This window comes from Hyperoodon ampullatus (genome assembly GCF_949752795.1).
Source record: "Hyperoodon ampullatus genome assembly, chromosome: 5".
Classification (NCBI taxonomy): Eukaryota; Metazoa; Chordata; class Mammalia; order Artiodactyla; family Ziphiidae; genus Hyperoodon; species Hyperoodon ampullatus.
Genome location: NC_136918.1, coordinates 72032849 through 72048340, shown reverse-complemented (window position 1 = coordinate 72048340; position 15492 = coordinate 72032849). Strand labels below are relative to the sequence as shown.

The 15492-nt window shown below is 41.9% G+C and overlaps 2 protein-coding genes across 2 annotated transcripts in view; both read left to right on the top strand.

Annotated features, from left to right (window-relative positions):
• The window catches only part of LOC307053752 (vomeronasal type-2 receptor 1-like), a gene marked incomplete at both ends in the record, with an annotated part of 253032 nt that overhangs the window by 160144 nt on the left and 77396 nt on the right, over positions 1 to 15492 (top strand).
• Positions 9614 to 10396, top strand: LOC307053367 (proline-rich protein 23C-like; the record flags this gene model as incomplete). Its single annotated transcript, XM_079704746.1, has 1 exon — positions 9614 to 10396. One exon carries the CDS (start codon positions 9614 to 9616, stop codon positions 10394 to 10396), a length of 783 nt encoding a protein of 260 aa, XP_079560872.1.

Here is a 15492-nt window from a genome sequence, read left to right as displayed (position 1 = left end):
CCCCTGCATTGGCAGACGGATTTTTAACCACTGCACCACCAGGGAAGTTCCCCTGTCACCATTTATTGAAGAGACTGTCCTTTTCCATTGTACGCTCTTTGCTTCCTTGCCATGAATTCATTATCCGTATATGTATGGGTTTACTCCCAGGTTCTCAGTTATGTTCCATTGACCTATGTATCTGCTTTTCTGCAAATATAATGGTGTTTTGATTATTGTAGCTTTATAATATAGTTTTAAATCAGAGAGTGTGATACCTCCAACTCTGTTCTTTTTATCAGGATTGCTTTGGCTGTTCAGGGTCTCTTATGGTTTCATGTAAATCTAAGACTTTTGTATTCTATTTTTGCGAAAAATATCCTTGTGACTTCGATAGAGATTGCATTGAATCTGAAGATTGCTTTAGGTAATAGAGACATTTGAACGATGTTATTTCTTCCAATCCATGAGCACAGAACACTTTTCCACTTATTTGTCTCCTCAGGCAAGGGAAACACAGGCAAAAGTAAACAAATAGGATTACATCAAACTAAGAAGTTTCTGCACAGTAAAGGAAACCAGCAACAAAATGAAAAGGGAACCTACCTAATGGAAGAAGATGCTTGCACATCATATATCCAGTAAGGGGTTAACATCCAAAATATAGAAAGAACTCACAACAACAACAACAAAAATAAAACAACCCCAAAATGGGTATAGGACATTTTCCAAAGAAGACATAGATGGCCAATAGACATATGAAAAGATGTTCAACATCACAAATTATTAGAGAAATGCAAATCAAAACCACAAAAATCTATTCCTCTTAAAGTCTATGTCTCATGTAAGTATTGCTCCCCAGCTTTCTTTTTATTTCCATTTGCATGGAGTATCTTTTTCCATCCCCTCACTTTCAGTCTATGTGTGTCTTTAGATCTGAAGTGAGTCTCTTGTAGGCAGCATATATATGGGTCTTGTTTTTGTATCCATTCAGCCACTCTTCTTTTTTTTCAAAACAAACAACTTTTTATTGAAGTATAGTTGATTTACAATGTTGTATTAGTTTCAGGTGTACAGCAAAGCGATCTATATATGTATATATTCTTTTTCAGATTCTTTTCCATTATAAGTTATTATATACAAAATATTGAATAGAGTTCCCTGTGCCATACAGTAGGTCCTCATTTATCTATCGCCCTATGTCTTTTGATTGGAGCATTTAGTCCATTTACTTTGAATAATTATTGATGTGTATGTTCTTATTGCCATTTTATTAATTGTTTTGACGTTGTTTTGTAGTGCTTTTTTCTTCCTTTCTTCTTCTTTCATTCTTTTGTCTTGTGATTTGATGACTATCTTTAATGTCATGTTCAAATTCTTGCCTCTTTTTTCTGTGTGCATCTATTATAGATTTTTCTGTTTGTGTCTATCATGAAGTTTATATACAGTGATATATTGTTATATGTGATTGTTTTAAGTTGCTGATCTCAAATCTCAAATGCATTTAACAACCCTACAATTGTACTCTCCTCCCCTTATGATTACTGTTTTTGACATCATATTTTACATCTAATTATTTTGTGTATCCCCAAACTGCTTACTGTAGATACAGATGATATTACTACTTTTGGCTTTTAACCTTCCTACTAGCTTTGTACATGGTTGATTTTCTATCTTTACTGTATATTTTTTTAATCTGTCTCCTAAGGCAAAGGAAACAAAAGCCAAAATAAACAAATGGGACCTAATTAAACCTAAAAGTTTTCACACAGCAAAGGAAACCATCAACAAAATGAAAAGACAACCTACTGACTGGGGGAAAATATTTGGGAATGAGATGACCAATAAGAGGTTAATATCCAAAATATATAAACAGCTCATACAACTCAATAGGAAAAAGCAAGCCACCTGATTGAAAAATGGGCAGAAGGAACAGGATAGAAAGCCCAGAGATAAACCCACGCACATATGGTCACCTTATCATTGATAAAGGAGGCAGGAATGTACAGTGGAGAAAGGACAGCCTCTTCAATAAGTGGTGCTGGGAAAACTGGACAGGTCCATGTAAAAGTATGACATTAGACCACTCCCTAACACCATACACAAAAATAAGCTCAAAATGGATTAAAGACCTAAATGTAACACCAGAAACTATCAAACTCTTAGAGGAAAACATAGGCAGAACACTCTATGACATAAATCACAACAAGATCCTTTTGGACCCACCTCCTAGAGAAATGGAAATAAAAACAAAGGTAAACAAATGGGACCTAATGAAACTTCAAAGCTTTTGCACAGCAAAGGAAACCATAAACAAGACCAAAGACAACCCTCGGAATGGGACAAAATATTTCCAAATGAAGCAACTGACAAAGGATTAATCTCCAAAATTTATAAGCAGCTCATGCAGCTCAGTAGCAAACAAACAAACAACCCAACCCAAAAATGGGCAGAAGACCTAAATAGACATTTCTCCAAAGAAGATATACAGACTCGCAACAAACACACGAAAGAATGCTCAACATCATTAATCATTAGAGAAATGCAAGTCAAAACTACAATGAGATATCATCTCACACCAGTCAGAATGGCCATCATCTAAAAGTCTAGAAACAATAAATGCTGGAGAGGGTGTGGAGAAAAGGGAACACTCTTGCACTGCTGGTGGGAATGTGAATTGGTACAGCCACTATGGAGAACAGTATGGAGGTTCCTTAAAAAACTACAAATAGAACTACCATATGACCCAGCAATCCCACTACTGGGCATATACCCTGAGAAAACCATAATTCAAAAAGAGTCATGTACCAAAATGTTCATTGCAGCTCTATTCACAATAGCCCAGAGCTGGAAACAACCTAAGTGTCCATCATTGGATGAATGGATAAAGAAGATGTGGCACATATATACAATGGAATATTACTCAGCCATAAAAAGAAACGAAATTGAGCTATTTGTAATGAGGTGGATGGACCTAGAGTCTGTCATACAGAGTGAAGTCAGTCAGAAAGAGAAAGAAAAATACCATATGCTAACACATAGATATGGAATTTAAGGGAAAAAATTGTCATGAAGAACCTAGGGGTAAGACAGGAATAAAGACACAGACCTACTAGAGAACGGACTTGAGGATATGGGGAGGGGCAAGGGTAAGCTCTGACAAAGCGAGAGAGAGGCATGGACATATATACACTACCAAATGTAAAACAGATAGCTACTGGGAAGCAGCCGCATAGCACAGGGAGATCAGCTCAGTGCTTTGTGACCACCTAGAAGGGTGGGATAGGGAGGGTGGGAGGGAGGGAGACACAAGAGGGAAGAGATATGGGAACATATGTATATGTATAACTGATTCACTTTGTTATAAGGCAGAAACTAACACACCATTGTAAAGCGATTATACTCCAATAAAGATGTAAAAAAAAAGTTTATACAACTCTCCTCAATACTCTGTAATAACGTATATGGGAACAGAATCTAAAAAACAGTGGATATATGTATAACTGATTCACTTTGCTGTACACCTGAAACTAACACAACATTGTAAATCAACTACACTCCAATAAAAATCAATTAACAAAAATGGGCAGAAGAGGTGAACAGACATTTTTCCAAAGAAGACATACCAGTCGGGCAACAGGCACATGAAAAGATGCTCAGCATCACTAACCGTCAGAGAAATACAAATCAAACCACCATGAGATACCACCTCACACCTGTAAGAACACCTAACATCAAAACGACCACAAATAACAAATGTTGGCTAGGTTGTGAAATAAAGGGGACCCCCGTACACTGTTGGTGGGAATGTGAATTGGTGCAGCCACTGTGGAAAACAGTGTGGAGGTTCCTCAAAAAACTAAATAGAATTACCATATGATACAGCAATTCCACTCCTGGGTATACATCCAAAGAAAACAAAAACACTACTTTGAAAAGATACATGCAGCTGAATGTTCATGGCAGCATTATTTATGACAGCCAAAATATGGAAACAACCTAAGTGTCCATCAACAGATGAACAGCTAAAGAAGCTGTGATGTGATACATATATGCATGTGTGTGTCTGTGTGTATGTATATACTCAGCCATAAAAAAAAAGAGTGAAATTTTGTCATTTACAACAACATGGATAGACTTGTAGGGTATTATGCATAGTGAAATAAGTCAGACAGAGAAAGACAAATACTGTTATGTTATCACTTAAACATGGAATCCAGAAAATAAAACAAACTAGTGAATATAACAAAAAAGAAACAGATTCACAGATATAGAGAACAAACTCGTGGTTACAAGTGGGGAGAGGCAAGATAGGGTAAGAGATGAAGAGGTATAAACTACTATGTTTAAAGTAATTAAGCTACAAGGATATATTGTACAACACAGGGAATACAGCCAATATTTATGTTTTGGCCGTACCCCGCAGCACACGGGGATCTTAGTTCCCTGAACAGGGACTGAACCCGGGCCCCCTGCAGTGGAAGCATGGAGCCTTAACCACTGGACCGCCAGGCAAGGGTCCATAGCCAATATTTTATAATAACTATAAATGGAGTATAATCTTTAGGAATTGTTCATCATTATCTTGTACACCTGAAACGTAACACTGTAACTCCATTATACCTCAATTTTTAAAAAACTAAAAAAGAACCCGACAACGACATATCACTTCATACCTGTTAGAATGGCTTTTATCAAAAGGCAAGAAATTAAAAGTGTTGGCGAGTACGTGGAGAAAAGTGAGCCCTCCTGCGGTGTCGGTGGGAATGTAAACTGGCACAGCCACTATGGAGAACGGTATGAAGATTCCTTAGAAATGCAGGAATAGAACTACCATATGATCCAGCTATCCCACTTCTGAGTATTTATCCAAAGTATATGAAGACACTAACTTGAAAACACTTATGCACCCCCATGTTCATTGCAGCATTATTTACAATAGTCAAGGTATAGCAACAACCGCAGTGCCCATCAACCAATAAATGAATAAAGAAGATGTGAAACACAATATATACAATACAGATACAGCCATAGAAAAAAAATAAAACCTGGCCATTTGCCACAGCATGGATGGACACTGAGAGTATTATGCTAAGTGAAAGAAGTCAGCTAGAGAAAGCCAAATACCATATGATTTCACATAGATAGGGAATTTTTTAAAAAAACATACAAAGTAAATGAACAAACCACACCAAACAAAAACAAACATGTAGATACAGAGAACAGAGTAGTGGCTACCAGAGGGGAAAGGGTGAAATGGATAAAGAGGATCAACTCTGTGGTGACTATACAAACTAAATCTTTGTTGGTGAGCATGCTGTAGTGTGTACAGAAGTAGAAATATAATGTTGTCCATATGAAACTTATATAATGTTATAAACAAATGTTACCTCAATAGAAAATAATTTTTTAAAAAGATATACATATAGCAATGATTAAAATGACTATTCGTGGAATTTAAGTTCCAGTTATGGAGGGAAGTGAAGAACTGATAGTTTAAGTTTCACTGAAAAGATGAATTTTTCCAGAAGGGCATAAGCATTGATGGAGTTTGGATATGTAAAGGGCTAAGCTAGAAAGTTAGGAGGTAGCCACTACTCTGAGAATAAATCTTTTAAATTGTGATTACAGAGGGGGTCCCAATTTGGAGTAATTGTTACTGAGCCACGTTCATTTGCCTCACACACAGAAAGCCCAACTCTGAGATAGAGAGGTTTGCAGCAGAGAAAGGGTTTATTCACAAGGCAGTCAAGCAAGGAGAAAGGAGAACAAATCTCAAATCCATCTCCCCAAAGGCCAGGGGCTAGGGATATTTACTGGATAAAGAATTAGGGTGGCCTGAGGTGCAGGGAGTGTGGGGAAAGGTGACTGGAAATGAGAAAAAGATTGGGTCGGGACTTCCCTGGTGGCACAGTGGTTAAGAATCCGCCTACCAAAAAAAAAAAAAAAGGATCCGCCTACCAGTGCAGGGGACATGGGTTCGAGCCCTGGTCTGGGAAGATCTCACATGCCTCGGAGCAACTAAGCCCTTGAGCCACAAGTACTGAGCCTGCACTCTAGAGCCTGCGTGCCACAACTACTGAGCCCGTGTGCCACAACTGCTGAAGCCCACGCTCCTAGTGTCCGTGTTCCACAACAAGAGAAGCCACCACAATGAGAGGCCTGCACACTGCAACGAAGAGAAGCCCCCGCTCACTGCAAATAGAGAAAGCCCGCATGCAGCAACGAAGACCCAACGCAGCCAAAAATAAATAAATTAAATAAATAAATACATTTTTTAAAAAAGATGTATCGTTATTCTCGGCAGGTGCAACTAAGCTACGTGCTTCTTCAGAGGATGCATGTTCAGAAAACGGCGACATTAGCATATTCTTAGGGTGGAGGTTTTGGCCCTCTGACATCAAATGGCCACCGATCAGACACTCTCGCATGCCCGAGGGGAGAGGCGGTTGTCCCAACCAGTCTTAACCAGCTGAAGTTCAAACTGGACAACTGACTCCAAGTTCCAAAAAAACAACTCGGGCAAACATCTTAAGACTCTTACATCAGACGTACTTATCTGTAGGGGTCGTGAAGAGGCCTTGTAGCTTACTCTTTAGGCTACATCATGCTTGGGGGATATGCAAGTTTTTGTAAAAACAGTTAAAGTGAGCTTGACCAGCGAAGGCAGTTTACAGTTTACTATTTACTAATTAAGTTATAGTCTAATGGATGTAACTGATGACTACCATATAAGTTTCATAATGACAAGGTAAAGAGTATGAGTCAGTGAGGTAGGAGGGAGGACAAAATTACTGAAGAGGAAGAGAACTGAGAAGCCAAGGTGTGGGGGGAGGAGGGATCCATGACAATATTAAACTCACCACAAACTACAGCAGATGTGCAATGAGTGAGAATTACAGTGAATCAAGTGCGAAAGTCTTCAAAGACTGTGATAGAGACATTTGCTACACATACATTTGATAAGTGACTGGTAGTAGTATGACTGAACCCCAATGTCTTTAAACAATATTTTGTTTATTTACAGAATGTGGTAATACTATGAAGGCCATAGAGAGAGGGATGAGATAGAGAGTAAGTGAAGAAACCATTCCAAACAAAATGGTCAGAAATGCCCTTTTCAAGAAAGTGCCCTCAGAGTTGGTCTTTGAAGAACGAACCAGCACTGCAAAAAGTTGGAGGAAAAGTTGAAACCTAATTTTTTTAAGTAAAAAAAAACCCAAGAAGATGGGAATATTTCAAAGAATTAAATATAATATTGGCTAATAAGCATGTGAAAAAAATGATCCACCTTGACTGGCAATCAGAAATGCAAAATGAAAACACAATGATATAGCATTTTACTACACCAGGTTGGAAAACAGTTAAGAGTCTATCAATAAGAAATGTTTATAAGGATGTCATGAAATGGAAACATACTCCGCTCACAGGAGTTTAAACTGTGAAAAATATTTTGGGGAAAAAAAAGAGGAAGGCGTTACCTATTAACATTTTTAAAATCTTTTTTTATAATTTTAAAATTTATTTATTTGTTTATTTATTTATCTATTTATTTATTTTTGGCTGTGTCTGGTCTTCGGTGCTGCATGCTGGCTTTTCTCTAGTTGAGGCCAGCAGGGGCTACTCTTGGTTGCAGTGTGCGGGCTTCTCATTGCAGTGGCTTCTCTTGTTGCAGAGCACAGGCTCTAGGCACAAGGGCTTCAGTAGTTGTGGCGCACGGGTTTTGCTGCTCTGCAGCATGTGGGGTCTTCCCAGATCAGGGATCAAACCCATGTCCCCTGCATTGGCAGGCAGATTCTTAACCACTGCGTCACCAGGGAAGTCCCTACCTATTAACTTGAAAAGACACACACAGGACCAATTATAGTAATTCACTCTTAGGTGTATGCAATAAATGTATGAGTTAAGAGTTCATGATTTAAAACCAGAGAAGTCTGCATTGGATGCCTATATGTAACACAAACTTGGTACATATTTAATTTTTGAAACCTCACTTGACCACTCTGAGCTTCAGGTGTTGTGAAAAGTAAAAAAGATCATTTTTTTTTTTCAGAGAGGGCAGGAAGACACTTTTGCAGGTCATAGATAACTTTTATGGTTTTGATTGTGGTGATAGTTTCACAAGTGTATTTTTACCTACAAACTCAAGTTGTTTACATTAAATGTGTACAGCTTTTAGTACATACCTTAACTACTGCGCCACCAGGACCCTGGTGGTGCAGTAGTTAAGAATCCGCATGCCGGGTTCGAGCCCTGGTCCGGGAAGATCCCACATGCCGTGGAGCAAATAAGCCCATGTGCCGCAACTACTGAGCCTGCACTCTAGAGCCCAAGAGCCACGACTACTGAGCCTGCGTCCCACAACTACAGAAGCCCGTGTGCCTAGAGCCCGTGCTCCGCAACAAACAGAAGCCACCGCAACGAGAAGCCTGTGCACCGCAGCGAAGACTAGCCCCCGCTCGCTGCAACTAGAGAAAGCCCGCACGCAGCAACAAAGACCCAACGCAGCCAAAAGTACATAAAAATAAAAAATTTTTTCAGAACAAAGATCAGGGCTTCCCAGGTGGCACAGTGGTTGAGGGTCCGCCTGCCGACGCAGGGGACACGGGTTCGTGTCCCGGTCCGGGAAGATCCCGCATGCCGCGGAGGGGCTGGGCCCGTGAGCCATGGCCGCTGAGCCAGCGCGTCTGGAGCCTGTGCTCCGCAACGGGAGAGGCCATAACAGTGAGAGGCCCGCGTACCGCAAAATAAATAAATTAATTAATTAAATTTAATTTAATTTAGTAAATGAAGATCATTTTTTAAACCTCAGTAGAATGGTTGACATATAATAAATACTGAATACAACAATTTAATTATACTAAGATTGCTTTAATTTTATAACAGCTTTTATCTTCAGGAAGGAACTGCCACAAATATTTGACCATTAAGACAGAGCTTTACCTAAACATATATGAGTATTTTCCATTTACTCCTGAAATGAAAGCACAAGCATTAAAGGAATTTCATGGAACGTTTAGATAGGTCCGTTTTATGTTGCCAGGGGGGTGGTCTATTTGAGTGGTTTTTTTCTCTAGAATGCCTGAAATCAAAGGAAAATATTAACCTTAAAGGTGACTAATATTTAAAGTTCCATTTTCGGTGTATCTTCTTTTCTCTAAAAATGAAGTACACGAGTATTCTGGCCCCTGGAGGACTTTAACAGTAGCTTTCTACCAACCACAGCCCCGGCTATTGGGCAGCACAGATACCGCGAGGTCTACGGGGCGGAGCCTTGGAGGGGGCGGGGCTTCGCGTGACATTTTGCGACTAGGATTTCACTGGCTCCACCCGCAGCATCCTTCGCTGTCTGTTGCGTAGACGAATTGCCCTGACGAGCTGAAGATTCGAAGGCGCCAGGCCCAGCCCCGCGCCAGACGCCGTTCCCCTAGAAACCTGAACTGCAGGACCAACTGCAGGAGGCGGCCCCGGAGCTCCGAGGACTCGTCCCGTATCGCGCCGTCCTGCCGTCCCCGCATCGCGCCGCCCCGCCCCGGCTTGCCTCAGCCGTCGTCGAAACCCGTCACAGCGTGCAGGGTCGAGCGCCTCCTCGCCCTCTGCCAGGCCCCGGGGGCGCCGTCCGTCGGTCGAGGTCATGGGCAAACGGCCCCGCAGGCCCAGTGCCTACCCTGCGGACTGGTGGGGACCGCAGACCGAAGGACCCGGCCCCGCCAAGCGCCGCCGGACGGAGGAGCCCGAGGACCCCGAGTCCGAGTCCGAGGCGGCGCCCAGCCTGGACAACCTGACGGGACCTCCGGCCGCGGACGCGCTCACTTCCGTAGTGGTCCTGCCCGCCGGCTGGGCCCTGCACCTGCCCCTAGATGGCGTCGACGTGCTGCTGGAGCCCAAGCCCACGTCCGTGCTGCAAGTGTCTCTCGGAGATCACATCCTCATGCTGGTCCCCGAGGCCCTCCTGGGCTGGGGCGTGGAAGGCCCGTGGGGACAGGGCCTGCAACGGGCCGCTTTCCTGAGCGCTCCAGGGGAGTACATGGCCCGGGAGCCGGGATTCTTCTGCGCAGCTGTCCCAGAGATCGCCCGCCAAGAAGAGGCCAACCAGGAGGAAGCAGACGCCGAGCTCCTGCCGCCTGGGATGGAGGCTGAAGCCGGCTCCGTCGCTGAGCTCCGCAGCCCCACCACAAGGGTGTCGGGACCCAGCGCGCAGGGCTTTGTCCCAGAGCCCCGTCCTCGGGCGCCCAATCCTAGTCCAGAGAAACGCTCTCCTCACCACGACGACAACCTGCACTTGCGCCTTCGGGAGCTCTCCCTCGACTCACCACTCCAACCTCTACCTCCCTCTCCGAGTCCGGGTCCTCACGAGCGCCCCCAACGCCCTTACCGTCCTAAGCGCGAGGCCCAGAGATGTCTGTTCCCGGAATGAACTGCACCCCGGTGTACACACACACACACACACACACACACACACACACACACACACACACACACAAATTCTGGCTACCATCCTGGAGGCCCAATGGATTTCCCGGCGTCTTTTACACTGAATGTCCTACAACCTGGAAATTAAGCATCTCGTGGGCCAACAACTCCTTTTCCCCTCCAGACTGGCTATAGTAGCAGGAGAAGACGTCAGGAAAAGAAAGCAGACTCTAGACCTCATCTTTGAAATGGAAAATCTGCCCAGGGATACCGGACAATGTGTGTTCAGACGTCTGGACTTCTTTACAACATCATTCTCAGGCCTATCCATTCCCGCTCGTTTGCATTGGTTATTTTCTCTCAAATTCTTCTCTCTCCAGCACCATACCCTATTGCTACCCTATTTCTCCCCAAACCAATAAATAACTGGATTTCTCATGTTATATGTTTTCCCATGCATTTATGAAGATTTTTAGCCATGGCTTTTCTCTTTCTTGGTGTTTTGAGCTGCTCTCCTGGAAAGTTGCAAAATAGTATGATGGTTACTATACATAATTGTATGATGTTTGTTCATAGCTTCCTCTTAACCTGAGGAAGTTCTCTTCCAGTCAAGTTCACTTTTCATTATGAATAAATGCTGGATTTTTTTTATTAGTTTCTGCTTTATAACAAAGTGAATCAGTCATACATATACATCTGTTCCCACATCCCTTCCCTCATGCATCTCCCTCCCTCCCACCCTCCCCATCCCACCCCTCCAGGCAGTCACAAAGCACCCAGCTGATCTCCCTGTGCTCTGCGGCTGCTTCCCACTATCTATCTACCTTACATTTGGTAGTGTATATATGTCCATGCCTCTCTTTCGCTTTGTCACAGCTTACCCTTCCCCCTCCCCATATCCTCAAGTCCATTCTCAAGTAGGTCTGTGTCTTTATTTCTGTCTTACCCCTATGTTCTTCATGACATTTTTTTTTCTTAAATTCCATATATATGTGTCAGCATACAGTATTTGTCTTTCTCTTTCTGACTTACTTCACTCTGTATGACAGACTCTAGGTCCATCCACCTCATTACAAATAGCTCAATTTCATTTCTTTTTATGGCTGAGTAATATTCCATTGTATATATGTGCCACATCTTCTTTACCCATTCATCCGATGATGGACACTTAGGTTGTTTCCATCTCCGGGCTATTGTAAATAGGACTGCTATGAACATTTTGGTACGTGACTCTTTTTGAATTATGGTTTTCTCAGGGTATATGCCCAGTAGTGGGATTGCTGGGTCATATGGTAGTTCTATTTGTAGTTTTTTAAGGAACCTCCATACCGTTCTCCATAGTGGCTGTACCAATTCACATTCCCACCAGCAGTGCAAGAGGGTTCCCTTTTTTCCACACCCTCTCCATAAATGCTGGATTTTATCAGATGTTTTCAGCATGTATTAGGATATGCATTTCCTTTTTAAATCTCTTCCTCCGGTTATTTTGTCTCAGAGACTGATGTAAAATGTTTGCACTCCTGCTATTCCACATTATTCATACCTTTTAAATTCTACCCCGAGTTTTTCTTTTATAAATCAAACCTCTAACTTTTAAAACATTAATTTAGGGGCCTCCCTGGTGGCACAGTGGTTAAGAATCTGCCTGCTAATGCAGGGGACATGGGTTCGAGCCCTGGTCTGGGAAGATCCCACATGCCGTGGAGCAACTAAGCCCATGAGCCACAGCTGAAGCCCACGCACCTACAGCCCATGCTTCGCCACCAGAGAAGCCACTGCAGTGAGAAGCCCGTGCACCTCAACGAAGAGTAGCCCCCGCTCACCGCAACTAGAGAAAGCCCGTGCGCAGCAACGAAGACTCAATGCAGCCAAAAATAAATAAATAAAAAATTTAAAAAATAAAACATTAATTAATTACCATATTTCTTTCACATTTTTATAAAAGAAATAAAATCTACAGGTAAAGCCGAAAACAAGATGGTTTCAGTTTTTTTAAACAGCAATACTATTTATATTCACCAACATGCTTTACCATTTCCTCTCTACCTTTTTATTCTTATATTCCACTCTCAAAGTCTAGCCTCAATTTTCTTCTTGCTGAAGAATATACTTTAATAGTTCTTTCCACTATACCCTATGTGTAGTAAATTATCTTGGTTTTGTAAATCTCAACATGTTTTGTGTAGTACACTCTCATAGTCTTGTATATCTGAAAATTTTTATTATGTATTCATTCCTAATTCTAAAGTGTTATTTAAGTACTTTAAAGACATTACTCCATTGTTCTGCCATCTTTTATTGTTGTTGCAGGCAAGAGGTCTCTGCCAATCAAGTTGTTGTTCCTTTTATATTTGACTCAGCTGTTCATTAGCACATTTTTAAATTTTATTTTATTTTTTAATTGAAGTATAGTTGATTTACATTGTTGTGTTACTTTCTGGTGTACAGCAAAGTTATATATTTTTTCCATATTCTTTTACATGGTTATGGTTTATTACAGGATATTGAATATAGTTCCCTGTGCTATACAGTAGGACCTTGTTGTTTATCTGTTTTACACTGAATACATAATAGTTTTATATCTGCTAATCCCAAACTCCTAATTTATCTCTCCCCCACCCTCTTTCCCCTTTGGTAAACATAAGGTTGTTTTCTATGTCTGTGAGTCTATTTCTGTTTTGTAAATAACTTCATTTGTATCATATTTTAGATTCCACATACAAGTGATATCATATGATATTTATCTTTCTTTGACTTACTTCACTTAGTATGATAATCTCTAGGTCCATCCATGTTGCTACAAATGGCATCATCTCATTCTCATTTATGGCTGAGTAGTATTCCATTGTATAGGTATGCCACATCTTTTTATCCATTCATCTGTAGATAGACATTTAGGCTGCTTCCATGTCTTGGAAGCATTTATTTATTTATTTATTTATTTATTTAATTTTTGGCTGTGTTGGGATTTGTTGCTGCACGTGGGCTTTCTCTAGTTGCAGCGAGCGGGGGCTACTCTTCGTTGCAGTGCGCAGGCTTCTCATTACGGTGGCTTCTCTTGTTGCAGAGCACGGGCTCTAGGCACACGGGCCTCAGTAATTGTGGCATGTGGGCTCAGTAGCTGTGGCTCGTGGGCTCTAGGCTAGCGGGCTTCAGTAGTTGTGGCACACGGGCTTAGTTGCTTGGTGGCATGTGGGGTCTTCCCAGCCCAGGGCTCAAACCTGTGTCCCCTGCACTGGCAGGCAGATTCTTAACCACTGCGCCACCAAGGAAGTCGCCAGTTGGCTATTTTAAATAGTGCTACTATGAACATTGGGGTGCATGTATCTTTTCAAATTAGAGTTTTCTCGGGATATTTGCCCAGGAGTGGGACTGCTGGACCATATAGCAACTCTTTTTAGTTTCTTAAGGAATCTCCATACTGTTCTCCATAATGGCTGCACCAATTTACATTCCCTTCAACACTGTAGGAGAGTTCCCTTTTCTCCACACCCTCTCCAGCACTTATTATATGTGGACTTTTTAATGATGCTCATGCTGACCAGTGTGACGTGATACCTCATTGTAGTTTTGATTTGCATTTGTCTAGTAATTAGTGATGTTGAGCATATTTTCATGTGCTTCTTGGCCTTCTGTATGTCTTCTTTGGAGAAATGTCTATTTAGGTCTTCTGCCCTTTTTTTTTTTTTTTGCGGTATGCGGGCCTCTCACTGTTGTGGCCTCTCCCATTGTGCAGCACAGGCTCCGGATGCGCAGGCTCAGCAGCCATGGCTCACGGGCCCAGCCGCTCCGTGGCATGTGGGATCTTCCCGGACCGGGGCACGAACCCGTGTCCCCTGCATCGGCAGGCGGACTCTCAACTGCTGCGCCACCAGGGAAGCCCTAAAGTCTTTAATGCATTGAGATGACTTTTGTGTGTGGTGTGAGATAGTGGTCTAGTTTCTTTTTTTTTTTTTCTTAGCATGTGGCTGTCCAGTTTTCCCAACGCCATTTTTTAATCTAAATTTATTTATTTATTTATTTTTGGCTGCGTTGGGTCTTCGTTGCAGTGCATGGGCTTCTCATTGCAGTGGCTTCTCTTGTTGCGGAGCACAGGCTCTAGGCACACGGGCTTTGGTAGTTGTGGCACAGGGGCTCAGTAGTTGTGGCTCGCGGGCTCTAGGGCACAGGCTCAGTAGTTGTGGCGCACGGGCTTAGTTGCTCCGTGGCATGTGGGATCTTGCCAGACCAGGAATCGAACCCGTGTCCCCCTGCATTGGCAGACGGATTTTTAACCACTGCACCACCAGGGAAGTTCCCCTGTCACCATTTATTGAAGAGACTGTCCTTTTCCATTGTACGCTCTTTGCTTCCTTGCCATGAATTCATTATCCGTATATGTATGGGTTTACTCCCAGGTTCTCAGTTATGTTCCATTGACCTATGTATCTGCTTTTCTGCAAATATAATGGTGTTTTGATTATTGTAGCTTTATAATATAGTTTTAAATCAGAGAGTGTGATACCTCCAACTCTGTTCTTTTTATCAGGATTGCTTTGGCTGTTCAGGGTCTCTTATGGTTTCATGTAAATCTAAGACTTTTGTATTCTATTTTTGCGAAAAATATCCTTGTGACTTCGATAGAGATTGCATTGAATCTGAAGATTGCTTTAGGTAATAGAGACATTTGAACGATGTTATTTCTTCCAATCCATGAGCACAGAACACTTTTCCACTTATTTGTCTCCTCAGGCAAGGGAAACACAGGCAAAAGTAAACAAATAGGATTACATCAAACTAAGAAGTTTCTGCACAGTAAAGGACACCAGCAACAAAATGAAAAGGGAACCTACCTAATGGAAGAAGATGCTTGCACATCATATATCCAGTAAGGGGTTAACATCCAAAATATAGAAAGAACTCACAACAACAACAACAAAAATAAAACAACCCCAAAATGGGTATAGGACATTTTCCAAAGAAGACATAGATGGCCAATAGACATATGAAAAGATGTTCAACATCACAAATTATTAGAGAAATGCAAATCAAAACCACAAAAATCTATTCCTCTTAAAGTCTATGTCTCATGTAAGTATTGCTCCCCAGCTTTCTTTTTAT